The sequence below is a fragment of the Aotus nancymaae genome, unplaced genomic scaffold (genome assembly GCF_030222135.1).
Source record: "Aotus nancymaae isolate 86718 unplaced genomic scaffold, 86718_ANA_hifiasm-v0.15.2.pri h1tg000064l_1, whole genome shotgun sequence".
Taxonomy (NCBI): Eukaryota; Metazoa; Chordata; class Mammalia; order Primates; family Aotidae; genus Aotus; species Aotus nancymaae.
Window position 1 is genome coordinate 21,441,174 of NW_026988479.1, and position 27,055 is coordinate 21,468,228.

At 37.9% G+C, this 27,055-nt stretch overlaps 1 protein-coding gene across 10 annotated transcripts in view; it reads left to right on the forward strand.

Annotated features, from left to right (window-relative positions):
- Window positions 1-2,693: 2,693 nt before the first annotated feature.
- Window positions 2,694-27,055, forward strand: part of TCERG1 (transcription elongation regulator 1) — a 62,382-nt gene continuing 38,020 nt past the window's right edge. For 6 of the 10 annotated variants that reach the window (XR_001108277.3, XR_010338780.1, XM_012457903.3 and 3 more), the window contains exons 1-9: window positions 2,694-2,775; window positions 10,098-10,323; window positions 12,260-12,412; window positions 13,935-14,388; window positions 18,558-18,800; window positions 23,599-23,661; window positions 24,790-24,990; window positions 25,857-25,969; window positions 26,709-26,797. Coding sequence is in view for 6 of the 10 variants with exons in the window: in XM_012457903.3 (XP_012313326.2) it covers window positions 2,717-2,775; window positions 10,098-10,323; window positions 12,260-12,412; window positions 13,935-14,388; window positions 18,558-18,800; window positions 23,599-23,661; window positions 24,790-24,990; window positions 25,857-25,969; window positions 26,709-26,797 (1,601 nt within the window). In the remaining 4 variants the exon portion in view is untranslated. The remainder of the gene's footprint in view (window positions 2,776-10,097; window positions 10,324-12,259; window positions 12,413-13,934; window positions 14,389-18,557; window positions 18,801-23,598; window positions 23,662-24,789; window positions 24,991-25,856; window positions 25,970-26,708; window positions 26,798-27,055) is intronic. The other 4 variants (XR_010338781.1, XR_010338782.1, XM_012458069.3 and 1 more) reach the window with 1 other exon arrangement.

Genomic DNA, 27,055 nt, shown 5'->3' on the forward strand with positions numbered 1-27,055 from the left:
AACTTGAGGATACATGCTGACATTGAAAAAGGGACCTAACCCCCCACATTTAATGAAACTGTAGTTTGTTCAAATGTCATATCATTTTTTTCTTTTTTAAGACAGTGTCTCACTCTGTATCCTAGGCTCGAGTGCAGTGGTGCAATTACGGTTCACAGTAGCCTCACCCTGCCGGGTACAAGCGGTCCTCCCACCTCTGCCTCCCAAGTAGCTGGGACCACAGTCATGCACTACAACGCCTGGTTAATATTTTTAATTTTTTGTAGAGATGGGGTGTCACCATTTTGCTGAGGCTGGTTTCAAACTCCTGAACTCAAGCAGTCCTCCCCACTTGGCCTCCCAAAGTGCCGGGATCACAGGCCTGAGGCACCGCACCCAGCCTCAAATGTAATATCTTTAACAAAATTTTCACCATGCTTTCCTTACCCAATTACTTATGCTCAGAACTGTGTGAAGCCTTTATCGCAATTTATCATATTTAATTGATTTTGAATATTTAACTGGAGTGCAGTATAGAATGGTGTTTTTAAATTAAAATATAATTCACATACAATACAATTCATCTTTTAAAGTATACAATTTGGCTGTGTGCAGTGGCTCACGCCTGTAATCCCAGCACTTTAGGAAGCCAACGTGGGCAGATCACTTGAGCTCAGAGGTTCGAGACCAGCCTGGCCAACATGGCAAAACCCCATCTCTACCAAAAATAGAACAAATTAGCTGGATGTGGTGGCGCAGGCCTGTGGTCGCACCTACTTGGGCGGCTGAAGTGTGAGGCTCGCTTGAGCCTAGGAGGCGGAGGTTGCAGTAAGCTGATATCATGTCACTGCACTCCAGCCTGGGCAACAGAGTGAGACTCCTTCTCAAAATAAGTAAATAAATAAATAAATAGCATACAATTCAATGGGTTTTAGTATATTCACAAAGTTGCACAACCATCAGCACTAATTCCGGAACATTTTTATCATCCAAGAAGAAATTCCATATCCATTAGCAGTCACTTCCAATTCCTCACTCCCCTCTGCCTCCTTGAAACCACTGTTCTACTTTCTGTCTGTATGGATTTGCCTGAAATGCAATGTAATTTCATCACATTTCATGTAAATGGAATCATACAACAGGTGATCTTTTTGTATCTGGCTTTTTATGTCTGGATAATATTTCATTGTACAGTTATACTATATTTTTTAACCATTCGTCAGCTGATGGTCATTGGGTTATTACAATACTTTTTGGCCATTATGAACAATGCTGCTGTGAACACTTGGGCACACGATTTTATGTGGATCCAATTATTTAGGCTCATAGTATTTAAGAGTGGTGCTTTGCTACTACGCTGCCTGCAGTTAAGACCAGCCTCTGCAATTTAGTAGCTGTGTGACCTTGGGCAAGTTATTTAACTTCTCTGTACCTTAAGCTCATCTATAAACAGTGACTATGTTACCCACCTGTTACTGATTTTTGAATCGTGAAAGAGCTCACATATGGGAAGTACTTAGATCAGCATTTGCTACATGGTTAGGTCCAAGTAAAATTTATCTATTAATATTATTTTAATATTTTGAGGACTTTAAGAGAAGGGCTTATCTTCATCGTGCATTTGAAACCCCAAAGCCTACACTTTTTTTTTTATTAATTAGAAAAACGAAATAAATATTCAGAATTGTTTGGTATTCCAGGTGTGCTAATTTCAGACAAGTACATTTTGAGATTGAGGGAGAGATGCTAAAGCTGTAAATCGCAAAGAGGCTTGCCTTCTCCAACTTATCTTTCTTTCTTTCTTTTTTTCTGTAGTATCGCTCTGTCTCCCAGGCTGGAGTGCAGTGGCTCGATCTCTCTCGGCTCACTACAACCTCCACCTCCTGACTTCAAGCAATTCCCTGCCTCAGCTTCCCAAGTAGCTGGGATTACAGGCGTCCGCCACCACGCCCGGCTAATTTTTGAATTTTTAGTAGAAAAGGCGTTTCATCATCTTGGCCAGGCTGGTCTTGAACTTCTGACCTTGTGATCCACCCACCTTAGCCTCCCAAAATGCTGGGATTACAGGCATGAGCCACCACCCCTGGACCAATTTACCTTTCTTAATGCAGCAACTTAGAACACCTATTCGCTTGCAACTATTTAGTATAATTTGGGAAATATTCTTGTAATGAATAATATATTATTTAATAACATGGATATAGAGCTCAGTGCTGACTTAAGACTTCTGTATAGCTAGGATACAGCTACTGTATAGCTAGGATATAGCGGCTTTCCACAGCAACTGTGCGATTGGTTTAGGTGCGGCCCAGGTCGATTTTGATTGGCTTGTCCAGTGGAAATGCTCTCTGACTGAGCTACTACTGGCCAATATGGCTCCACAATTGGCTGTCCTGGAAGCTGACAGACACGTGGCTACCGCAGGCTGAGATGAACGTGGGAGGACCTAGCTCTGCTTACCGCGAGAGGGCGCCGGCCGTTCCTCACTACTAAAATCTCATTTCCCATAAAGCCCCCAAGCCACCAATCAACTAGCTGTCTTCATACCGCTTTCAAAGTCGGCGGGCCCCTTGCCCAGTAGCAAAAAAGATACCGCCCTCATTTCGAAGATTGATGGGAAGATTGACCAATCATATCCCAGGTCCCTGTTATCGCCGCCTCGCTCGTTGGGGATTGACGATTTTTCTAGCCAATAGGGGACGCCGGGTCGGCGGGTGGATGAACGCGGCCCTCTGTAATGGCGGAGCGTGGTGGGGACGGGGGCGACGGTGAGCGATTCAACCCGGGGGAGCTCAGGTAAGGGTCGCTGCCTACCCTCACATCTCAGGTCACGAGAGTCCCAGAGGCTAGGCCTGCTGTGTGGAGATGCGGGGCGGACGGTGGGCAGCGGAGCCGCGGCGGCCCTGGGCCGGGACCGCATGGGGTTTAAGAAGGGGGAAGGGGAAGGTGGCTTGAATGAGAGCCGGGCCGGGGCTGGGCCACGGCCTCCTGGGCGTTCTCGGGATGCTCCCTAGTGCTTTTTCGGGGCTCCGCTGCCCCTCGCGGCCTGCAGCCTGCCGGCCGGGCCCGGTACTCCCGCCTTTGGGCCCCGCCTCAGCCGCGTGTCGCCTCTGTCTTGGCAGACCTGAGTCCATCCCCCGGCGGCGCTCCGCTGCGGGCCTGGTTTTCCTTATCGACTTCTCTGCACTCCGCAGTTACTTTCCTGGGACCCCTCGCCCTTTTGGCTAAGCCTTCTTCACGCCCTCCGCTGCTGTTTGGGCTCCCTACATTTGCCCTTTCATTTCATCTCCTACATCGCTTGTCTTTTTAAACTTGAGGTGGCTTTTCTTCCTTTTTTCATCCCTTTATCCCTTATTCTGTAGTTGTGAGTAACAGCAACAGTAGCAACCGCTTGGTAGGCACTTACTGTGTGCCAGTAAACCCTTTACTTAGGTTTGTCTCATTTAATCCTCACAAACACCCTTTGGAGTAGTAGCTATTTCCATTTTGCGGGCCACAGACCAGAGGGGTCTTCAGTTGTTACTCGCCCATCTTACAGGTGAGATAACTGAGCCTCGTGGAGGTTAAGTCAGTAGAGTAAGATTGCATAGGTGGATTTGTGGCTCCAGGAAGTGGCTGGAACTCAGGCAGTTAGGTTTCAGAGCCTGCAATCTCGATCGGCATTCTATTCGTCTGCTACTCATGCCATTTCCCTGAACAGTGCAGTGACCTTTTTTCCCCTGGAACCTCAATGCTTATAAATTTGTAATTAAAATTTGGTAAAATAAGAGTGACCTGGGGAAATCTGTCGGTCAGTGGTTTTTGTGGAAAAGAGGAGTTAACGTTTTATGTGTATTTGGTACTTTTTTTATTCTGGATGGAAGAAATGGCATTTCAGATGTTCAGCTCACATTCTGAATTGTGCTATTGTCAACATTTGAAAATGAAAAAGAGCAGTATAGATTATGAAGACTGTTCATACTGTTTAGAGCTTAAGATGAAATTGGGTAAGGAAATGGTATTGTTATTCAAGGTTTTAGAAGAAGAAAATGCCTTTCAGATTCTGAATGGTCGCACGTACAAATCCCTACTTTGGCAGGAATGAAATGTCTTATTTCAGAGACTAATCTGAAATCCTTTAAACTCCATATGTATACAGTATTAATGAGTGATCAAGCTGAATTGTCAGGATCTTTCAATATTAGTGATGCCAAGTTTATTCTTGATTTCGGTCTTAAAGGGAGTTTACTTAGCCAATTTCAGATGAATTTATTAGGAAATATTATTTCGCATTTAAAAAAGTATCTTTCTAAAGCTTTACAAAAAAAGCCTTATTAATAAAGCTGTTTAAAGTTTATTAATAGTCTAGACACTGTCGTAAAACTGATTTGAATAGGGCTTCAGTTTGCAAATGAATTTGCCCTGTAGCCAATATTTTATACCATAGACTCTTGGATTGGAAGTTGCTTGCAGAGCATACTGTACAGATCTTTATTTTAGCATTTCTCATGAAATTAGGTGTTTATGTGGCCTCCTTGATGGCAGAAGTTGGGGCTTAATCTTTGTCTTATATTTGTATCCTGAATGTACTTCATGGTGTGTCTCTCATAACTGCCTGGCAAATGAGATATTCAGTAGTTATGTTGCAAATAAACGAAGACAGGAGATTTAGAGATACTTCACTTACTGGGCTGACATTTATTGTGTGCTGCTCTGTGTGACAGTTACTGACCTAGGTGCTGGCAGTAGCACCCAGAACCAGACCAGAAAAAGACCTTTGTCCTGAAGGTGCTTCCAGCTTAAGTAAGAGCCATCTAAATTGTAAACGAAATCAGCCCCATCAAATGATTAAATATGCCTGTAAGTGTGAAGTGACTTATACAAGGTCACTGGGTAGTTGGCAGGGTCTAGACTAAATCCCATGTCTCCTCACTCACAGTTTATATGATTTCCCCCCATATATCAGTAGCATTTTTTTAAATTTCTTGCCCCTCCAATTATAGTGTTGTCTTTACCATTAAAGAGATTGCATATCTGGAAAGAGTACTTCTATTATAGAAAAATACATTGTTTGCATTTTGATGATCTTGTGAAATATTTTTGTTCTTTCTATTCATGCAATTAGGCTTTTGTTTTTCAGAAAGGTTGTAAGTAGTAGGAATGCAAATCACAATAGATGGAAAATTTATAGACATTCCAAATGCCATTAAAGTAACTTCCAGAATCTTTTGTATAGATCCTTTACCTAGGGCCTTTGTTTACTTATTAATACTTAGATACTTTTGCAATCTAAATTTCCTTATCTATAAAATGAGAATAAGAATATTCTGGTGTTATCACTGACTAGCTGCCTTAAGAGAATTATTTTTCTGTGGTACCATTTCCTCTGTAAAAATGGTTACAAACTTACCTTATTGAGCTGTAGTGAGGATTAAGAGTTAATACAGATAATGTCTCTATAACCATGCTGGTATATAGGAACTTTACTGTCATTATTAAAACAATAATGTGTTTTAATGTGTTGCAACAGTATACTAAAGGGAACCGTGTACTAGTGACTAAAGATAATACAGAAGTAAATGAGAGATTTCTTCATAGCATTTATCATAATTGAAAACTCAAATTGGGGATAATGAGCCTGAGAGGGCCTGGAGAGGCTAGAAGTGGGAGAGCAGTTTGAAGTGACATTTGAACTTGAGGCTGAATAATGAGAGGGAGCTAGTTATGTGAAAATCTGGGGAAGAACATGCCAGGCAATGAGAACAGGAGCAGAGGCTTCAAAGTAATAAACTTTGTATTTGTATTTAAAGGAAAAGACTAGAGTTTGTGGAAAGGTAATACAGGACCAGGTAATATAGGACCCGATAATAATAATTATAGTAATAATAGCTAACATTATTACTAAAATACTGTTTAACACTTACCAGTACTATTACGGTACTAATGTTACAGAAACAGTAATAATAGCTAATAACTTAGATAACACTTACGTGCTAAGCACTATTCCAGGTGCTTTATTGGCTCATTTAATCTTCACTACAGGTTCTGGTGAGGTTGTTGTGATGAAGCAGTATGATATAAAGAGCTCAGCCCATGTTCTGCGCATAATTAAGAAAATGGCAACTTACAGGCTATTCAAGAAAGAAATTACGTGAATTTTGTCACCATTTTAGTATCTGACTTTTGAAAAACATCACAATTAATAGTGAAATGGCTTTTACAGATAAACACTGCTAGTTTTTGTGGGGGAATGAAAGTAATGATAGTTGAAGTAGTTTACTGTGTACCGGGTGCCACCCTAAATGTTTCACCAGGATTATCTCATTGAACAGAGCTATCAGATACCTTTTATTTCTGTTCCTTACTCATTCACATCTGAGGAAACTCAGACTCAGAAATTATGTAACTAGCCTGACAACAAAAGGCAGAGTCCTAATAGGGCTTTTTTATGGTTCTGGATGTTAAGTGCTTAACTTTATGCTGTAACCAGGAAGTATGAAATTGTACAAAAATGAATACTGTAGATTTTTTGAAAAAAGGAGAGGCAGGTGGAAAGAAAAGCTAAGAGTAGGGTACATTATTAACTCAAGCCTGAAACAAGAGTGTCTTTCATTGGTGGTTAACCCTTTTTTTTTGCCCCAAAAGGTTGGACATTCCTTCAGTAACAGTGGCCTCTGTCTTTTGGGGTTGCATATAATTTGAAAAAGACCTTCTGATTATTTTGATACAATCCATATTCCTCTTTTTTTTTTTTTGAAACAGCCTTTTGCTCTATTGCCCAGGCTGAAATGCAGTGGCGGGATCTCGGCTCACTGCAGCCTCCACCTCCCAGGTTTCTTCTGTTCTCCTGCGTTAGCCTCCCAAGTAGCTGGGATTACAGACATGAGCCACCATGCCTAGCTAATTTCTGTATATTTAGTAGAGATGGGGTTTCACCATTTGGCCAGGCTGGTCTTGAACTCCTGACCTCAGGTGATCCGCCCACCTTGGCCTCCCAAAGTACTAGGATTACAGGCGTGAGCCACTGTGCCAGCGCATATTCCTTTTTGACTCATATTTTCTAACCTTAGGATTGTAGAATCATTTGCAAATTTAATTAAGTGTACTTGGTTTAGTAGTTCTGGACTTGTTTACAATCCTGGCATAACAAGGATTACACTTGTATCCCTAGCGCATAGATGTGTAACAAGGATTACACCAGGACTGTAAACAAGTCCAGATTCGTTCTTTTTTTTTTTTTTTTTTTTTGAATTTAAAAATTTTTTTAAGAGTCTGCTCTGTTGCCCATGCTGGAGTGCAGTGGTGCAGTCTTGGCTCACTGCAACCTCTGCCTCCCAGGGTTCAAGTGATTCTCATGCCTCAACCTCTCAAGTAGCTGGAGCTACAGGTGTGCACCACCATGCTTGGCTAATTTTTGTATTTTTAATAGAGACAGGGTTTTGCCGTGTTGGCCAGGCTGGTCTCGAACTCCTGGCTTCAAGTGATCCACCTGCCTCTGCCTCCCAAAATGCTGAGATTACACGTATAAGCCACTGCTCCTGGCCTAAATTGGTTCTTTATTAGGATTTTTTTTGGTGTGTGTCAGAATTGAACTATGTAAATTTAGAGAAGGTTCAAAGGGTAATCTATAAGCAGAGGGTTAAATAATGTCAGAAAGTTAAAACGGCCCGGTAAGGAGAGACTATAAGAATGATTATCTTCAAATATATGAAGAATATGATTGTTAATTCCTCTCTTGAGGACAGAAATGCAGATTTTATGTATAATGTAGATGTATAGTAGCTGCTGGGAGTACCATGATAAGTACTCAGTAAATGAGTGAAATTGTAAAAATAATTTATTTAAGATCCTACATATCCTACTTGGTAGTTTGGGTACAATATCACCTAGGTATTCATTGGTTTATGCAACAAACAGTAATATTAATATTGAGCCCTACTGTGCACAGATCTATGTGCTAGGGATACAAGAATGAACAGAATTCCTACTCTGAAGGAGCATTTGCCTGTGTTTGATTTATTTTGTTTATTTATTTATTTTTGAGACAGAGTCTTGCTCTGTTGCCCAGGCTGGAGTGCAGTGATGCGATCTTGTCTCACTGCAACCTCCACCTCTTGGGCTCAAGCAATTCTCCCACCTCAGCCTCCCAAGTACCTGAGATTACAGGTGTGTACTACCATGGCCGGCTAATTTTTTTGTATTTTTCTAGAGATGGGCTTCCACCATGTTGGCCAAGTTGATCTCGAACTTCTGACTTCAAATGATCTACCTGCCTTGGCCACTAGAGTGCTGGGATTATAGGCGTGAGCCACCGTGGGCAGCCTGAATCCTGGCTTTAATACTGAACCAGTTGTGTGGCCTTGTGCAAGTGACTTCTTTGCTTTAGTTCTTTATCTGTAAACTGAGATTAATAATAATATCCATCTATGAGGGTTGTTTGAATGATTAAGAGAGTTAATATTTGAAAGGAGCTTAGAGCACCGCCTGGCTCATGGTAAGTACTTTTAAGAGTTAATAATTCTCTTTCAAAAGCACTTGGGCAAAGAGATAGATAATACTATCTTGTGTGATATTACTTATTTGCTTAAATGCTGTAGAGAAAGTACACTAGGGTGATGAGAATGAGGGGTGGTGGGGCAGTGTGCCCTACAGGAAAAGGCTTTCCCTTTAGATAGAGACTACTAGTGATTGCCTAAGGTATCCCCTCTCTCTTTAAAAACTTTGTATTTGGAAGTAAGCTCAAACTTACAGAACAGAATGTGGCAAAAATAAAGCTATGTTAATATTTTACCTCTTCTGCTTTACCATTTGTGTGCATACTCACATCCTCTTTGTTATTCTGAACTGTGAGGGTAAGATACATAGACCTATGGCTTTTTATCCCTCAATACTTCAGTGTGTATTTTCTAAGAATAGAGATACTATTTTGCTTAACTACAGCCCAATTATCAACTTCAAAGATTTGTAATGATATAATACTTTAATCTGTTGTGCATATTCCAGTGTCATTAGTTGATCCAGTAATGTCCTGCAAGGGATTTCCTCCTGTTAGTACAGAATCCAATATAGAGTTAAAATTGTGTTATTATAGGCCTAGCACAGTGGCTCACACATGTAATCCCAGCACTTTGGGAGGCTGAGGTGTGCGGATTGCCTGAGGTCAGGAGTTTGAGATCAGCCTTGCCAATGTGGCGAAACCCTGTATCTACCAAAAAACAAACAAACAAACAAAAAAAAACTGTGTTATGTCTCTTTAACCTTCTTTAATCTGGAGCATTTCCACAGCATTTCTTTGTCTTTTATGGATAACATTGACATTTCTGAAGAATACACATCCTCCTTTTACTAGAAAGAACATTTCTTCCTTATTCTGTGTGTGTCTGATATTTTCCTCATTATTAGATTGAGGTTATACATTCTTAACTAGAGTAGGTGGTGTTGTGTCCCTCTCAGTCACACATTATCTATCTGTCCTTCGTAGATGATAATTAGTTTTGATCACCTGGTCAAGGTATTGCCCAATTTCTGTGTTACGTAGTGTTTGTTTCTTTTTCATCCTCACTTGCAACTTTAAACATGCTGTAGGTAGATACTTTAAGACCTCATCCAGATAACCTTCTTGTCTAAATTTGTGACGAGATTCAGCATCCATTGATCATTCATCCAGACTAGGTCATCCATTGGTGTATTTTTTTTTTTTTTTTGAGATGGAGTCTTGCTCTGTTGCCCAGGCTGGAGTGCAGAGGCACAATCTTGGCTCACTGCAACCTCCGTCTCCCGGGTTCCAGTGATTTTCCTGCCTCAGCCTCTGGAGTAGCTGGAATTAAGGTGTGTGCCTCCATGCCTGGCTAATTTTAGTATTTTTAGTAGAGATGGGATTTCACTATGTTGGCCAGGCTGGTCTCAAACTCCTGACCTCAAGTCATCACTCACCTCGGCCTCCCAAAGTGCTGGGATTACCGGCATGAGCCACCACACCCGGCCCGTTGATGTAGTTTTTATTGTGATGGTTGCAAAATGATGACTTTCCAAATTCCACTTAGACTTAAGAACCTTTTAAATTTGATGTAATTAGAAATCAGTAGCAACACGTCTGTAATTTTAAGAAAGAAAAATTTATTTATTGCTTTCCCATACAGGATGGCCCAACAGCAGGCCTTGAGATTCCGAGGTCCAGCTCCCCCACCAAATGCAGTGATGCGAGGCCCACCACCTCTGATGCGGCCTCCTCCACCTTTTGGTATGATGCGAGGCCCTCCTCCACCACCACGGCCCCCCTTTGGACGTCCTCCTTTTGATCCTAATATGCCGCCAATGCCTCCTCCAGGAGGGATACCTCCACCTATGGGCCCTCCACACCTCCAGGTAAAGAATGTAGAGGTTGCCATTTCTTCGTTGGCATCATTATCAATATTATATATGGGTTTTGACTTAAAAGCTTATATATTCTTATATAGTTTCAGTTTATAGGAAAATGGGGAACTAAAGAGAAGATCCATATATTGATATGTTGCTTCTAAAGCAGTGGTAGCAGTAATTACTTTGAAAATTCAGAATAAGACTTTAGACAGTGATAGAGAAGTGTGTATATAAAACCAGGATTCAATAGTTTTTACCTACCTCTCTGAATTGGCTTTGGTAATGCATCTTCTTTATGGGAAATGAAGTTTGAAATCTTAAGATATTTTTGAGTGGAGAAAATGTATTTTCAATGTGTATGTTGCCAGCAAGTCTAAAAATATATGTATATATATTCCTGAGTAATTCTTCTCCCCAGAAATGATGCCTAGGATAGAATCTGGAAAGTGACAGCAAACACATTTTCTAAGCACATAGTTGATTTTTTTTTCTCCTCTGCAGCGGGGGTGGGGGGGGGTGGGGGGGTGGGGGGGTCGGAAATAGGATTATCTTATGATTTTTGAGAAATATTTATTATGGGACTTCTTTAAATAAAAATACTTGTGATATTTTAATCTGGAGCATATATCCCTCTCCAGTATATCTAGACTTTTTGTCTGAAGTGAGGTCATGTAGGTATCAACTGTCAGATATCTCATTTTGGGATTGTATTCTTTTTATTTGAGTATGTGTCTTATGTTTTCTTAGTTTAGCTTATGTAATTCTGAAACCAAATAAATATAGTGGTATCGTCTGCCTTCCATTAGTTTAGACAATAAAGAAAGAATTATACTAAAAATAGAAAAAGGCAATGATGTGCTATTTTAGTGATGTTAACTCAGTTTAGATAGGGTTGTGGTTATGGAACGACAGGTTTTAATACTTCGCTCAATAATTTTATGGCCTTCCTAATAACGAATAGCCTCTCCTTTAAACACACTGTTAAATGGATTTATACTTGATTCAAGGTAAGAATAAGAAATAGCTTTTTAACTTATTCATTCTGGTATAACCTGTAATGTGTGAATTTGTTCTGATTTGTGCCTTTAAGAGTTAAACATACTTGTGGAATATTATAAAATGTAATGGACTAATGTAACCCTTTCATTTGAAATATATCAAATGTTGTGCGAAATACTCTCTTATGTTGTCATGCTTTTCTTGGTCTTGGATAATTGTGTGGCTTTGTATTAAATCCAAGTGATTTCCAGCTGAGGGCTCGTGAAACATATTTAGAATAGATATTTTATATAACATGGATCTAGTGTGCTGATGCTTGAAAGATACTCAACTGAATCCAACACATATTAGAGTATGGGAAAGAAATTTTTAGGAAAATAAAGTACAGCTTCACATTACTAGCATAGTTTCAGTTCCATTATCCAGATTAAGGTGCTTTAGATAATTGAATTTTAATGTTACATATAGATCATATAGGAAATCTTTTAAATCCCTGCTCAAAATGTTTTTATAATGTCATAATGTCAAATTTTTAATTTTGAAACTCATTTTTATGCACATTGAAAACTTTTGCTTGAAGGATTCTTCAAGAAGCTGTGGTGACATTGATGTGCCTGGTATTAAAACAGGATCTAAAAATCAATTTTTTAAAAAAAGTAATCCAGCATCCTGTGTGTGAAAAGCAGATTATGTAGAAAGGAGAAAGCAAAATTCACTGATAGTGTTATAACCCAGAGTTGACCACTGTTAGGAGTTTGATGTGTTTCTTTCTAGTTTATTTAGTAATTTTTGTTGCAGGTGTTTTGCTTCTACTACAGGTGAATGTATTTGAACAGACTATAAAACTAGTTTCTATTACAGTGTTTTACTTTTGAGTAGAATTCAGTAATGTTTTGGAGGAAGAGTAATTAACGTGACCATTACTGTTCTTGTGAATTAACAGAGACCACCTTTCATGCCTCCACCCATGAGTTCCATGCCTCCTCCTCCGGGTATGATGTTTCCACCAGGAATGCCTCCTGTGACTGCTCCTGGTACTCCAGCACTACCTCCTACGGAGGAGATATGGGTTGAAAACAAAACTCCAGATGGGAAGGTAAATTATAAAATATATTTAAGTTGTCATCTTGTTGACAAGAGTAAAAGTTGAAGCGTTCTGGCAGATTGAGATCAGTGATATTATTTTCAATGAAGAATGAGCCTTGGGTAAGCAGGGAATGGGGTAAGACTCCAGGAGAAGCTGACCGGATTAAACTTTTGTGCAGCATATACAGGATTGCCTGGACTGCTAACACACATTTACCTATGATTCTGCAAGCTTCTGGTCACATTGGTACCATCTGCCTAGCACATACCAAATTCCAGGCTCCTGGAAGGAAAGCAGGTGTTCAGCATAAACTGCATTGTTTGCATAACTGGTTTAGGCACACTGAGCCATTCTTATCAGCAAGGGAATGGCAACAACCCTCCGGAAATCCAAGTTCTGAGACTCCAGATAAGAGCCAGCAGGGCTTTCTACAGATAGCTGTCTCAGGTCTGTTATGTTAAATTTCTGCATAAAATATAACATTGGTTTTCTTTTGTATGTGTTAAAAATACAGTGTGCTCATTATAGAAGATTGGTCTATGGGGTGGAATTACTTATTTGTTGTTGTTGTTGTTGTTGTTTTTTTGAGAGGAAGTTTCACTCTGTTGCCCAGGCTAGTGTGCCGTAGTGCAATCTGCCGCCTGGGTTCAAGTGATTCTCCTGTCTCAGCCTCCCAAGTAGCTGGGAATACAGGCACCTGCCATTATGCCCGGCTAATTTTTGTATTTTTAGTAGAGATGGGGTTTCACCCACCTCGGCCTTCCAGAGTGCTGGGATTACAGGCATGAGCCACCATGCCCAGCCCTAAGTTATTTTAATTTTTTAAAATTTAATTATTATTTTTTTTGAGACAGAGTCTCGTGCTGTCGTCCAGGCTGGAGTGCAGTGGTATGATCTCGGCTCACTGCAACCTCTGCCTCTTGGGTTCAAACGATTCTTCTGCCTCAGCTTTCCAAGTAGCTGGGATTACAGGTGCCCGCCATCACGCCCTGCTAATTTTTGTATTTTTTAGTTGAGACAGGGTTTCACCATGTTGGCCAGGTTGGTCTCGAACTCTTGACCTCAGGTGATCTGCTTACTTCACCTTCCCAAAGTGCTGGGATTACAGGTGTGAACGACTGCACCTGACTATTTTTTATTTTTGAGATGGAGTCTCCCTCTGTCGTACAAACTGGAGTGCAGTGGCGTGATCTCTGCTCACTGCAACCTCCACTGCCAAGGTTCAAGTGATACTTTTGCCTCAGCCTCCCAAATAGCTGGGATTACAGGTACCTGCCACCCCACCCAGCTAATTTTTTTGTATTTTTAGTAGAGATGGGGTTTCACCATGTTGGCCAGACTGGTGTCACACTCCTGACCTCAAGTGATCCACCTGCCTCTTCCACCCAAAGTGCTAGGATTACAGGCATGAGCCAACACTCCTGGCCCTAAGTTATTTTTAATAGCTTTTAAGAGAGAATATGGTTTCATTATTGCTTTTAATAATAATTGGCAGATTTTATGATACCATTGATTTTTGCTTCATCTGCAGGTTTATTATTATAATGCTCGGACACGTGAATCTGCATGGACCAAGCCAGATGGAGTTAAGGTTATTCAGCAATCAGAACTGACACCTATGCTTGCAGCCCAGGCACAGGTTCAGGCTCAAGCCCAGGCACAGGCTCAGGCCCAGGCCCAGGCACAAGCTCAGGCCCAGGCTCAGGCTCAGGCTCAGGCCCAGGCCCAGGCTCAAGCCCAGGCCCAAGCCCAGGCCCAGGCCCAGGCCCAGGCCCAAGCCCAGGCTCAGGCTCAGGCTCAGGCTCAGGCACAAGCACAGGCCCAGGCCCAGGTCCAGGCGCAAGTGCAAGCACAAGCAGTTGGAGCTTCCACCCCTACGACCAGTAGCCCAGCACCTGCAATATCCACTTCAACATCATCATCCACCCCTTCCTCTACCACTTCTACCACAACAACTGTTACTTCAGTTGCGCAGACAGTATCAAGTGAGTACCACCCTGCATGTGTTTTTATATAGGGACTAGAGACATGAACAAGTAGGGGACTGCATTTCATATTGATCCCAGTGTTTCTGGTATTATCCTTTAATACCAGAATTACTTAAAATACATTTTTGACACGAAAACTTTTGGGTTAGAGAAAAACAGGAATTTATATTAATAGGAGAAATTATTTGCCCAGTTGTAGTTCATGAAGCTAAATTGAGAAAGTGCGGTTAGCTATTCTGCTTGGCCAACAATAATGCCAGGCATTGTGGGTTTGCAAAGTAAGTGTAAATCTTGGTCCCTACCTTACAGAGTTTCCAGTGTTCCTAATCGAGGAGGCAAGAATAACACATGTGAAGCAATTAGAAAATGGTGTGCAAAACTATACAGTGAAAAAGATGTAAGAATTTGAGAAGTGGAGAAATGAGTGGGTGGACTACATGTGTATTGATCATGAAGGAAACGGAGTGGGGTTTAAGTAGGTTGACAGGTAAGGAAAGGATTTTCAGACAGGAAAAGCAACATGAATAAAGGTCAGGAAAAATGATAAATGTAGTTTATGGAGTTTTTACGAAACTTCTGAGGTAAGAGGATTTTATTTTGAAGGGTCTTAAGAACTAGGCAAATAGGTGAGACCCACTAGGGGCCTGTATAAATGCAGTATTTTGGAAGGTTTTTTTTTTTGGTGTTGGGTTTTTGGGTGGTGATGAAATCGGGGGTTTATTAGGAACTTCTCAGTAATCTCTTTTAGAGCTGGGGTAGTTTCTAGAATGGGATGTGGGTAGGTGAATTGTTGAGCTGCCATAGAAGGGAGCAGTCAGAAAGGCAGGATAATTTCCAGGTATGAACTCATAGAGGCCCAAAGAGGAGAACTTTTCTGAAAAGGAGACTTGATTAATAGATTTCAGGGTTGAAGAGAGGGCCACAACTATTAATTTGCTTAAAAGATTGTCATTAATATGACAGTATTGCTGTATGTTTTTTTCTTTTCTTTTTTTGTGTTAATATATGAATGTTGCTCCTTTTACTCTGCACGTTGAGACTAAGCCCAAAAGTACTTAAATAATGATTTTTTTGATTTGATTATTTGTTATGGCACTGGTCTGAAGATATCGCTATCTTAACAGTATGATTATAATTTATGTTGCATTACTACCAGGATAACAGATAAGAATAAAGAAAAAATGTCTTTTTTTTGTGGTTACTTCAGGGACTTGGGAATTATTAGTGTGTAAGAAATCGTATAAGAGAGAACTTAATTCACGTGGGCTTCAAATTTGAATATATTTTATTGGTAAAAAAACAACTGAAGAAGTAGAGTAAGGTACATATATGGGGATAGTCTTTAATGATCCTTTTAATGGTTTTTAGATATTTTGGAGTGGGAAATGTACTGAACAGGAAAATGTAAATAGTGTTTAACAAGTCTCTTTTCTTTTGTAGCTAAAGTGAATTTTGATATAAAAATTTGGCAGTTGTACTAGCTAGCTTGTTAAGCGTCTTTACCTTTTTATAGGCTTAGCGCTTCCCAAACATCTATGGCAAGGCAGGAGACTACCAGTTTTTATGGGGGATCTGTGGCAGCAATGGGAAAAGGGTATTTATAAAAGCAATGTAGCTTGTGGAGGCTCTGTGTTGCTTAATTGGATTTTCTTTCCTGCATTCTTAGAAAGGAGAAATAGTAGTGGTTCATTCTGTTTTAAGAAAGGTAATTAGCTAGATAATTTAACCATCCTATGTATAGTCCATTTCTGTTTTCAGAGTGGTGTGTCAGTAAGCTCATAGCTGTCTTATGTCCTGTTTGTCAGTTTTGCTCCATTCTTAAGTATTTGGGAGGCCTTTATTCCCAGAACTATAAAATAGCAAAATCATATCCTTTTTACTTCTTTTAAACATCAATTTTGATGTTGTCTATGTATTCCAGTGTCTGTTTTTATATTACTTCAAGTATCATTAAGTGTTGTCATACTGCAGTCTTAATATTTCTCCTTCTATTATATATAGACAAGTTTGCGTTGTCTTTTTTAGTTAGGATCTGAGCCCGGGTTAGTATAGTTTGAGGCCTAGTGCTTCACTAGTTATTTTAGCAAATGAAGTTAGTAGGAGTTTACCCATTAAAGTCTTAGATACCATTCTCCCAGTTTCCCATTTAATTACTTTATTGCTTTTGTCCTTTTCCTCTCATGACTCATGGCTACTAACCAAATTCAGAAAATGCTGTGCTGAAAAGTAAGAGGAATGAGTTGAGTAAATATTTTTTTTCATCCCCATTGGTGTTCTTTTCCACTTGAAATCTGATGCCCTTATTTATTTTCTTGACTATAGTACTTTGGGTCATAATTTTAGCAATTATCTGAATATTATTATAATTAAATTTTAATTTTCTGAACTGCAGTATAGATCTGTGGGGTAAATGGGACTAAATATTAAGAATTTCTTTTAATCCCAGTTGAGCATAAACTCATATTGTGCAACTTTGTGAAAAATGAAGACATCCTACTTCTCAGGGAAGTTGGGAACAATAACTAGATATATTTTCAGCCATTATAGTAGATTACAAATGCTAAATGGTATATGTATGGGACTGGGCAAATGTTGCATGTACTTTGTATTTTTCACACTGTTATAAAATTATATTAATATGATACTGTACCCTAAGGCTAGGTCTATGCTAGACCAACAATTCATTCCTGGGCCCCTGAAGATACTTGTTTGGCCCTGCTGTCTATTTAGCCAAGGTGAGTCCGTCATTAACTAGTATGAAATTGCTCACATCTTCCCAGCCTAAGTGAGTTTTTCATTATTAGAAGCTAGAAAAAGATACTGAGAGATTTTGTTGTCAGTTGGATTATTGGGTGGTTTTTATTAAACAGCGTACTTTTGTTTAGAATAAAATTGGCATAAAGATTGGGAAAGCACTGTTTTCATTTTATTTCATTTGACAAATTCATTCTTAGTCCAATACAGGTAGACATTTTTTTCTTTACATCAAAACAAGATGAAGTATTTGTTACCAATGAAATACCAAAATGAATTTTATTTTGGAACTAGGTGGGTTATGAATAAGTAACAAAATTGTTTTGTAATATGTGAGAATTGAAACTTTTTAAAAAGTATGAAATAAGGATTTTATTTGGGGATGGAATGTTTTATTTTTGATATTTAAAAATAATATGTTAGCAGAACCCAAATGATCCTGAATTTCACATTTTCCTGGTCTCTCACAATGGAAACCTCAGTTTAAAAAAATTTCATTTTCAAAAAATAATGAGAGAAACCTGAGTTGTTTTTGATTCCATTCATTCATATCCAGTAAGTCATTAGTTAATTGCTTATCTTTTTCTCTCTGTTCTTCCTTTATGCATCTATGAGGTTAATTCCTCAAACGAACACTGTTTATTACTCTTCCATACAGGAACCTTGAGTTTGCCGTATACCCCTTTTACCTTCATGAAGTCACACAAATGTGAATGCATTCTTATAAAAAATTCAAACTGTATATTAATAGTAAAATGTGAAATAGGCATACACAGAGGGTAACTAGTGTTAATGTATTTATGCTTGTATTCTAGATCATTTTCTCTATATTTACATAAGGTTTGCCCTTTTCCTACCCAGTTAAGTGTATATTCCTTAGCCTTTTGTTCAAGGCTTTCCAATTTTTGCTTCTGGCCTACCTTTCCAGCCACACAACCCCCTGGTTTTGTTGGTAGGCCTAGTGTTTCACTCATTAACTGCTTGTCTTCAATTTTCTAAACAATTCATTTTGTTCTTTACTCCTTGCCTTTATTCATACTTTTCTCACTAGCTTCGCTAGCTTAGTTTTTTCTTCTATCCCCCTCCTGCTGTTTTCCTTGTTGAAATCTTAATCTTTCAAGGCTCAGCATCCCAATGTAAAATTTTCTATACCATCTCATGGTTACAAATGTTCTTTGGATCTTGATTTATACCCCTAAAACATATGTTTATCCCATTTTACTTCGTATTTATTTTTTATGTTTCATTTAACTATTTTCAAACTTCTTGAAGATAAGACTTTTTGACAAATTTCTTGCAGTGCATAGAATGGTCCCTTAAATACTTAAATTACTGAATGCATGAATGATGAATTAATATAGTAAAATGATTTATGAAGGAGTGATACATGTTTTTGTTTTATCTTTTATCAGCACCCACAACACAAGATCAGACCCCAAGTTCTGCTGTTTCAGTTGCCACGCCTACAGTTAGTGTTTCAACTCCTGCTCCTACAGCCACACCTGTGCAAACTGTTCCCCAGCCGCACCCTCAGACATTACCTCCTGCTGTTCCTCATTCAGTACCTCAGCCAACAACAGCAATACCTGCTTTTCCACCAGTAATGGTACCTCCGTTTCGTGTTCCCCTTCCTGGCATGCCAATTCCACTTCCAGGTAAACCAACAGATTATAATGGTCTTTCCAGCTATGTTTTCATATTGTCAGTTAGTTTGTTCTCATGTGTCTGTTGCGTTTGAAATTTGCCTTGAATCTCGCCTGTTTGAAACGTTTTTGAAAGATTCATGGCTAACTGCAATATTTTCTCTTAAGTTTTGGTAAATGTCCTTTTTTTGTTGTTGTTTACATGTCCTAAAATTAGAGCCACATTTAAAGCTACACTTATTTTGGATGATGGCCTCTGAGTTAAAAATGATCATCTTTTCATGTAAATAATGTTCTAAATGCAATATTTTTGAAGGATTGAGTCTATGAAGTTGAGAAATCACGTCATAATAGCTAACACAAGTTGGATGATTTATATACAGTGCACTGTTGTAAACACTTTACATGCATTAACTCCTTTAATTTTCCCAACCATCTTATGAGATAGGTACACAGACAGGTTAAATAACTTGCCTAACATCACATAGCTAATAAGTGATGATGTTGACATTTGAGCCTGTGCCCTCCACATCCAAATAGTAAGCTCTTATGACTATGTTAATAATGGAAAGAAAATGTGAGTGACTTAACTATAAAACAATTCATGTAAAACAGGAACTAGAAGATTTCTTTGTAACAATTATGAAGTAAAGCATAATGTGCATCATTTAAAAGTTTAAATCGTTTTGGTGAATTAATGTGTTTTATTATCTTAAGAGAAATCATTAAAACTAGAGAAAGAATTAAAAGTTTGTGGAGTGGAATTCTTGCCCTAGGGTTTAAACAGTGATAGTGCTGGGCTTCCAAATTTGAATACATTAGTTTTTGTCAAGCACATTTAATCCCTGATCCATGGTTCATTCTCCTTGTGTTACAGTTGCAATATTGATACCTTAGAGAGGTCAGGTTCACAGGGCTAGTTTGTAGCAAAAATGAATAGAACCTAGCCTTCTTGTCTCTCAAGTTCACATTCCACCCACTTACTGCTACTTTTTTATACTAGTTTCTGTGTAAGAATACAGTTGTGATGCAGCTGTTTCTTGGATTAGCACACATCTTAATTATCACTATTGCATGAGTTGTCATTTTCTTTGTGAACACTCTGAAAAGGACACACTCAGATACACCTTGTCAAGAAAGAAATAAAAAATTTCTGGTATTTTTTTGATTTGGAAAACCTATTATACATTGTTGAGGTAGTGTTAGATAATTAAATGCCCAATAGGTGATGTTTAAGAAATTCAAATCATTTAAAAATAAGAAGAAAACAAAAAATGTTTTCTCTGCTATTTGAGATTATCTGTTTTCTAGATTAAATTTAAGACAAGCAGCTGGATACTTTTCTCTGTATGTAATTTTTCTGAGAAAACTAAGTGATAGATGGAGAATAGCTTGGTATTTGTCACAACCTCTTATAATTTTGGTCTCCTTTAGGGTTAAGACAGTATTAAGACCAGATCGTAGAGTCTGAGTGATCTGAAGGAGTTGGGGTTGTTAATTTTGTAGAGAGAAGATTGAGAGGTAACATGATAATGTTGTTGAAGTATTTTGAAAGGCTGTCATTTGAACAACTTTTACTTTTCTTTAGAGGTTCCTATTAGGACTAATGGATGAAAGGTACACAATAGCAAAATGTATTTCCACAGAAAGTGGACGTTTGTCACAATAAAATCCCTCTGGCTCTAGCTTCATTTTGATGTCATATTTTCCCCTGATCCTTGCTCCATCATTAAAAAAATTCAGACAGGTGGTGGTGACCATTTGAGTCACCAAATGAAGCAATGCCTGTGAAGTTTAGCAGTAGAGGGCATTCAATAAGAAGCAGCCATTAGTGACATTTTGGGGGTCAGTTGGAAGAGAGCTTGAATTGGATAGTCTAAGATTTCTTTGGAGAGAGTGAGTGCCGTAGAAAGTGATATATTAGTATCAAATATTAGTTTGTTAAGACTTTGGTATTAATATTTATTCACTTTTCTCATTTTCCTTTTTAATTGAGTCCTACAAGGTGTTTAACAAAAAACAAGGACAAAGAAGACTAGTTTTTCTCCTCCCAAATCTTTGGTTATGTGAACAATGAGATCTGTGTCTTTCTGTTTTTCTCTTTTAATTCAACTCAGAAATAAGGTGAACAGGAGGGATTTGTGTGTACTTTGTCTTGGAGGCTTAATTTCTATTTGAAATAGAATTGTCTGACTCTAATGAGGATGATTAAGGAAGGGATAGTCAAACAAGATGAAGGGAAGCAGTGGAAGAATTAGGTAAAATAACAAGAGTAGGAGGTGGAGTTTGGAGATAGATGGGTCTAGGATTATAGGAGTTCTACTCTTCTTTTTTTTTTTGAGACAGAGTCTCACTCTGTTGCCAGGTGCCAGGCTGGAGTACAGTGGCGCGATCTCGGCTCACTGCAACCTCCACCTCCCGGGTTCAAGTAGTTCTCCTGCCTAGCCTCCCAAGTAGCTGGGACTACAAGCATGCGCCACTATGCCCAGCTAATTTTTCTATTTTTTTTTAGTAGAGACAGGGTTTCACCATGTTGGCCAGGATGGTCTCGATCTCTTGACCTCGTGATCCTCCCGCCTCGGCCTCCCAGAGTGCTGGGATTACAGGCATGAGCCACTGCGCCTGGCCAGGAGTTCTACTCTTGAAACTATAAGATCTTATCTGGAATTTTAAGAAACTCAACTGTCAGTAACATCGGAATCATCCAAAATGCTGAGTGGAATTTTCTAATTTCTTATTAGAGGATAATTTGAAGACAGAGTTGTAGGAAAATTGAACAAATGCTCCCTTTAAAAAAATAAGTTAAAAATTTAGATTTGTGGTTATTTTGTAAGTATTCACAATCTGTAATCACCTTGAGAGAAACTTCAGTGTGTCTTTTTTTTTTTTTTGAGACAGTCTCACTCTGTTGCTAGGCTGGAGTGCAGTGAGATTGTGGCTCACTGCAACCTCCGCCTTCTGAGTTCAATTGATTCTCTTGCCTCAGTCTCCTGAGTAGCTGGGACTACAGGTGCACACCACCATGCCTAGCTAAGTTTTGTAATTTTTAGTAGAGATGGGGTTTCTCCATGTTGGCCAGGATGGTCTCGATCTCCTGACCTTGTGATCTGCCTGCTTCAGCCTCCCAAAGTGCTGGGATTACAGGCATGAGCCGCCACTCCTGGCCCAGTGTATCTTTTTAGTGTGAGAAGAAACATGAACTTTCTATATGGTCTGTATGTTGAGAAGAGTTGTGTTAGCCCAATTGGTTTTTAATAATGGTGATTAAGCCTATTTATGAATAGATTTTGATTTTATTCTATGTAAGTTGTATAGTTAAAATTATTTATTGGAAGATAGTTTTGCAGAACAGTCTTTGAGAGTAAAGTTCATATATTCATAAGAATTGAATTTTCTGTGCTGAGTTCAGTAGGTTCAGTGCTCCTGCAGATGGCAGCATTTATACTAATTAAACTTAATATGTGCTATAACCAAATGAATTTTTCCATTGCTTTCTTTCAACATTAGGGAAAATAAAATTATACATACAGCTTTATTCAGCATGCTTTCAGATCCAATGTTTTTATTTTAGCTTAAAAGTTAATAGAAAGTTTATTCTTTATATAACATAGTAATTAAGAAATAAAGGTATTTGTCAATAATTGACACTATTTTTGTGTATGTGTGTCAACATAGTTAAATTGTATACAAACCCAGGAGTTTAATTTTACTTTTAATCTCAGAGGTAGGAGAAATTTCTTTCCTGTCCTTTAGTGGGGAAAATAGTTGATTTTTAAAATTTTTATGGGGTACCAAACTAAGCTTAGTTTTTTTCAGCTGAAAAAAAGTAAAAATTATTGTCCCTGTACTTTTCTGCAGACTTTGGCCCTTTCCTCTAAAAGTTTTTTTGAATTCACTTTTAATTTTCTTAGTTAATCAGTCTTAGTTTTCCAGCTTTTCTCTTCATTCCCTTTTAAAAAATCACCATTGTAATGCATCATGATGACTTCATTCTTCCAAGAACTGTACATAATTTTCATTCTTTAATACAAGTACTACTTCTTTAGTCAGCTTAAATGATAGTTTCTGCAGCTATCAGCCCATATAGTTAATGATATTAAAGGGGCTGTGTGTTTCTTAATGTTTGTTTTAGCCTGCTTCCGCAGTGTTCCAAGCCCATGGGGTTCTATAGTGCAGGCACTAAACATGGATATTTTGTCATTAGTGAAATGCCACCTTTCTCTTCATCTTTGCCTTTCTTTTATTTAAAGTATTATTTGCAGTGGAATATTTGGATCCATCTCATACCTTATTTTCCTCTCCTCATCACCCCTCTTTGTCCTATATTGTATAGCTTATTCCTTTTCTACTTCTGCATGGTTGTACTCCATGCCTCAGCTCCTGCATGTAGTTTCAACTCAGCAGCAGCATAGAGAAAGTGTCTTGTCAGTGTCATGCTGCATCTGCCTTTTACTGGTATCTAAGCAACAGCAGCATGGGTTTGATACCCTGTGGGAAAATGTCCCACATGAGAATTTGTTATGTATGTGTAATGAAGGGGCTTTCTTTTGTTGAATTTAAACTCTTGAGACTCCTTCAGTACCTTCAGAGCTGGTTTGATAAAAAGGTAATTGATGCTATCATTTAGTATCATTGGATTTGGCAGCACTTCCCACAAAATGTCAAACAAAAAGAAATTTTACTCCATTCTTGTTCTTTTTCATTGGAAATAGCATTCTAAATTGTAGTGGTAAATTATTTCCCTGAATCCCAGTGGTAGCCGACATACAATGGCAGCTTTCCAACGTATGCTTGCTTATCCATTTTACAGGTGTAGCAATGATGCAAATAGTCAGCTGCCCGTATGTAAAGACAGTCGCTACCACCAAGACCGGTAATTTTTAAAACCATCTTAGTTTGTTTTGTCTGTAAGTTGGCATGGTAGTGAATGTTGTTGTTTATCCTTTTATTTATTTTTTTGCCCAAGTGAGTGGATTTTTTTATATTTTTCTTTTTAATGAGCAGTATAAATGCAGTTGTTATATTTGGCCAACACTTAATTTTCCCAATTGCCTGTAGTATTAGCTTCTTTGGTTCACAAAAACAAATAAGGTCAGATCACTTTATATCTTAATTTATGTAATAAGTGTAAACAACTTCATTCTCATATTCATAACGTTTAATTTTATTTTTGATGTATGTTTTTAAGTTAAATATAAAAAAATCATTTCCATGTGTAAAGTGATGTGATTATGCTTGCATGCTAGTGAGATATGTGTGTGAATACATGTGTATAGTATACATTTACATTTTAAAGTTATTGAAGTAAGATAACTACCTGAAACTTAAATTTAAGTATAGGATTTGAGGATTTTTTTTTTCCAGTTTTGATTCACATATCCTTATTTTAATAGTATTTTGCTTATATATTACCAGCTTATTTAGCTGTCTTGCAAAAAATAATAACCTTGGCTTGTCTTCTAAAAAGTAGAAGAGCTTTCCTTTCTCTTAAGAAAAGAGTAAACAAAGAGTATAAGGGTATTTGAGTTAGTCATTTAGAGTTGATAAACTCAGTCATTTGCTTTAAAACTGAGAATTTTATCCATATACCCTTTTAGTTATCTTAAAATTAAAAAAAATAATTTTCCTCAGGAAATATGTGTAGTAAATACGTTTGCTGTCTTCATTAGACTTTGAGAAATTATCTTTATAAAAATACATTTCTATTCATAAGTAGAGAATATACCATGTTTTTAAATATTTATTATGTTAAGACTTTGTCATAGGTGAGACCCAAATTTCTGACTGTTTTTAAGGATTGAGTTTCTGTGTCTAATTGAGTTATAGGCATTAGAACTAAAAATCCAGGGAAATAGAATTAAGTAGTATTTATGTAATTTTTGTTTTGTTTCAACTGGTCCATTCATTTATTAATATTTAATAGATTTAGCTTGTATTTTAAAGTTTTATTTTGTATTGCAGTTTGATACTTGGATCTAACTTTTTGTTATTCTTTTTTTAGGTGTATTGCCAGGAATGGCCCCTCCTATTGTACCCATGATACATCCCCAGGTTGCTATTGCAGCTTCACCTGCTACCTTAGCTGGAGCAACAGCAGTTTCTGAATGGACTGAATATAAAACAGCAGATGGCAAGACATACTATTATAATAATAGAACATTAGAATCAACCTGGGAAAAACCTCAAGAACTAAAGGAAAAAGGTATATAGTGGTTTTAATGACTTGGGACATAGTGTAAACTATAAGTAGAATGGTGTTCTTTTTAACATATTTGAGGAATTTTCTATTTACGCAGTCGTTGGATTATTTATTTTTACTGAATTGATAAATATGTATTTATTTTAAAAACTAGTTCTACTTACATGTTTGTCGTCACTTTTTCCATCTGGAGAAATTGTTATACGTATGTACATATGTATGTACATATTTTTACTGTTAGGAATTTTCTAATTATCATGTTGCATAATTGTAATCATTGTTGAGATTGATAGTACAGATCAGGAAGGAATGTATTTTTTGTATGTGTTCTGAAAAAAAATTTAGGCCCTTAGAATCTTTGAAGTAGACGATTCATAGTTTTCTGTATTACAAGCTCTTACTATTATTATTTTTAAAATTCAGGACAGAGTCTCACTGTGTTGCCCAGGCTGATCTTGAACTCCTGGGCTTAAACAGTCCTTCTGTCTCAGCTTCCCTGTTAGTTGAGAATTACAGGTATATGTCACCGTGCCCAGCTCACCAAACCCCTTTTTCTATTCCTAAGTATCCTTAGTATCTTATCCCTTTTAGCAAAATGAATGATTGCTACAAATGATATATGAATGACCTGAAAGATTTAATGTCCCTTTGAAGTCAGTAGGTCTTCTTCAAATCGTATACTTACCCGATTGGTATAGCAAGGTATTTGAAGTTGAGCATTACATAAGATTCAAGTCAATGATATTATAAGGAAGGACATTTTGTCTTTATGGTTAATACTTGGAAATGGAATATCTTAATTGCTTATTCTTTGAAAGTTCTTAGAAAATTACATCAAAACCTTTGACATTGTCTAAATTTTTTAATAGAAAAGTTAGAAGAGAAGATTAAAGAGCCAATTAAAGAACCCTCTGAAGAGCCTCTGCCAATGGAGACGGAGGAGGAGGATCCTAAAGAAGAGCCTATGAAGGAGATAAAGGAGGTAAAGGGCCATGACCTGTTAACCTGGGAGCAACATTAATTGTTTCCTACAGCTTACTTATATCTGAGTATCTATTTGGTAGACTTAAAAAATCTGATCTCTGAAATTTTAGGATTCTTGGAAGTTCTTAATTCAGGTTTTTCTTTGAAAGTATCGTTAAATTACTTCTTGTACTAAACTGAGACCCATAGAAAGAAGGGCCTTGGACCAGAGCTTGGACTTGATCTCCAACCTTCTGACTTATGAACTGACTGGTATATGTTAAAATTATGAGTGTAACTTCGTATTTGGGGAATGTTAGATATATTTTATCTGTCCTTTCTGCTGTTGTGTTCTTGCATAGCATGATCCATGTATAGCACTGAGAGTTTTTTTATTCAGTAAAGGACCAATGGTAGTCACGTTTCAGTAGTAGGAAAGCTAGCAGAAATGCGAAACAACCTTAAATGAAGAGGTCTGTTCTATATTTCTCCATATGTGCTCCTAAGCACATGGTTAGTGAGTCTGTAAGATAGAACCAGCTGCTGCTGCTGGGTTCTGCTATTGTGAAATTCAGATCTTTCTGTGGGATAAGGATTTAGAACTTTCTTAGAAATTCCTACTCAGAGTCCCCCCTCTTCATTCTAGCAGCAGTTTTCATGTTGATTGTACTTTGAGCTGTTTGCATTCATGCTTTTGTGGAATAATCAGGTATAGTTATGTGATATTAAATAAATAGGAGTAATATCATTTCTTGTAGGAGCCCAAAGAGGAAGAGATGACTGAAGAAGAAAAGGCTGCCCAGAAGGCAAAGCCGGTTGCTACTACTCCTATTCCTGGTACTCCATGGTACGTATTTGGCTCAATTAGTAATTTTTTAAAATCATATTTGATTGTTACTTTTTTTTGGCAGAAAGAAAAAGTACTTCAAAGTGTATGTCAAATATGTTTTTATCTAAGTATTTTGGCCTTTGTTGTATCTGAGTTATTCAAAACTAAAATTCAGTTACTATAAGTATCTTCACTCCCAGTACTACTCTGCATTAATGTGTATTGTTCACAATTATAGATATGACCACTGCGAGATCCTGAATCTACTTTTTGTTT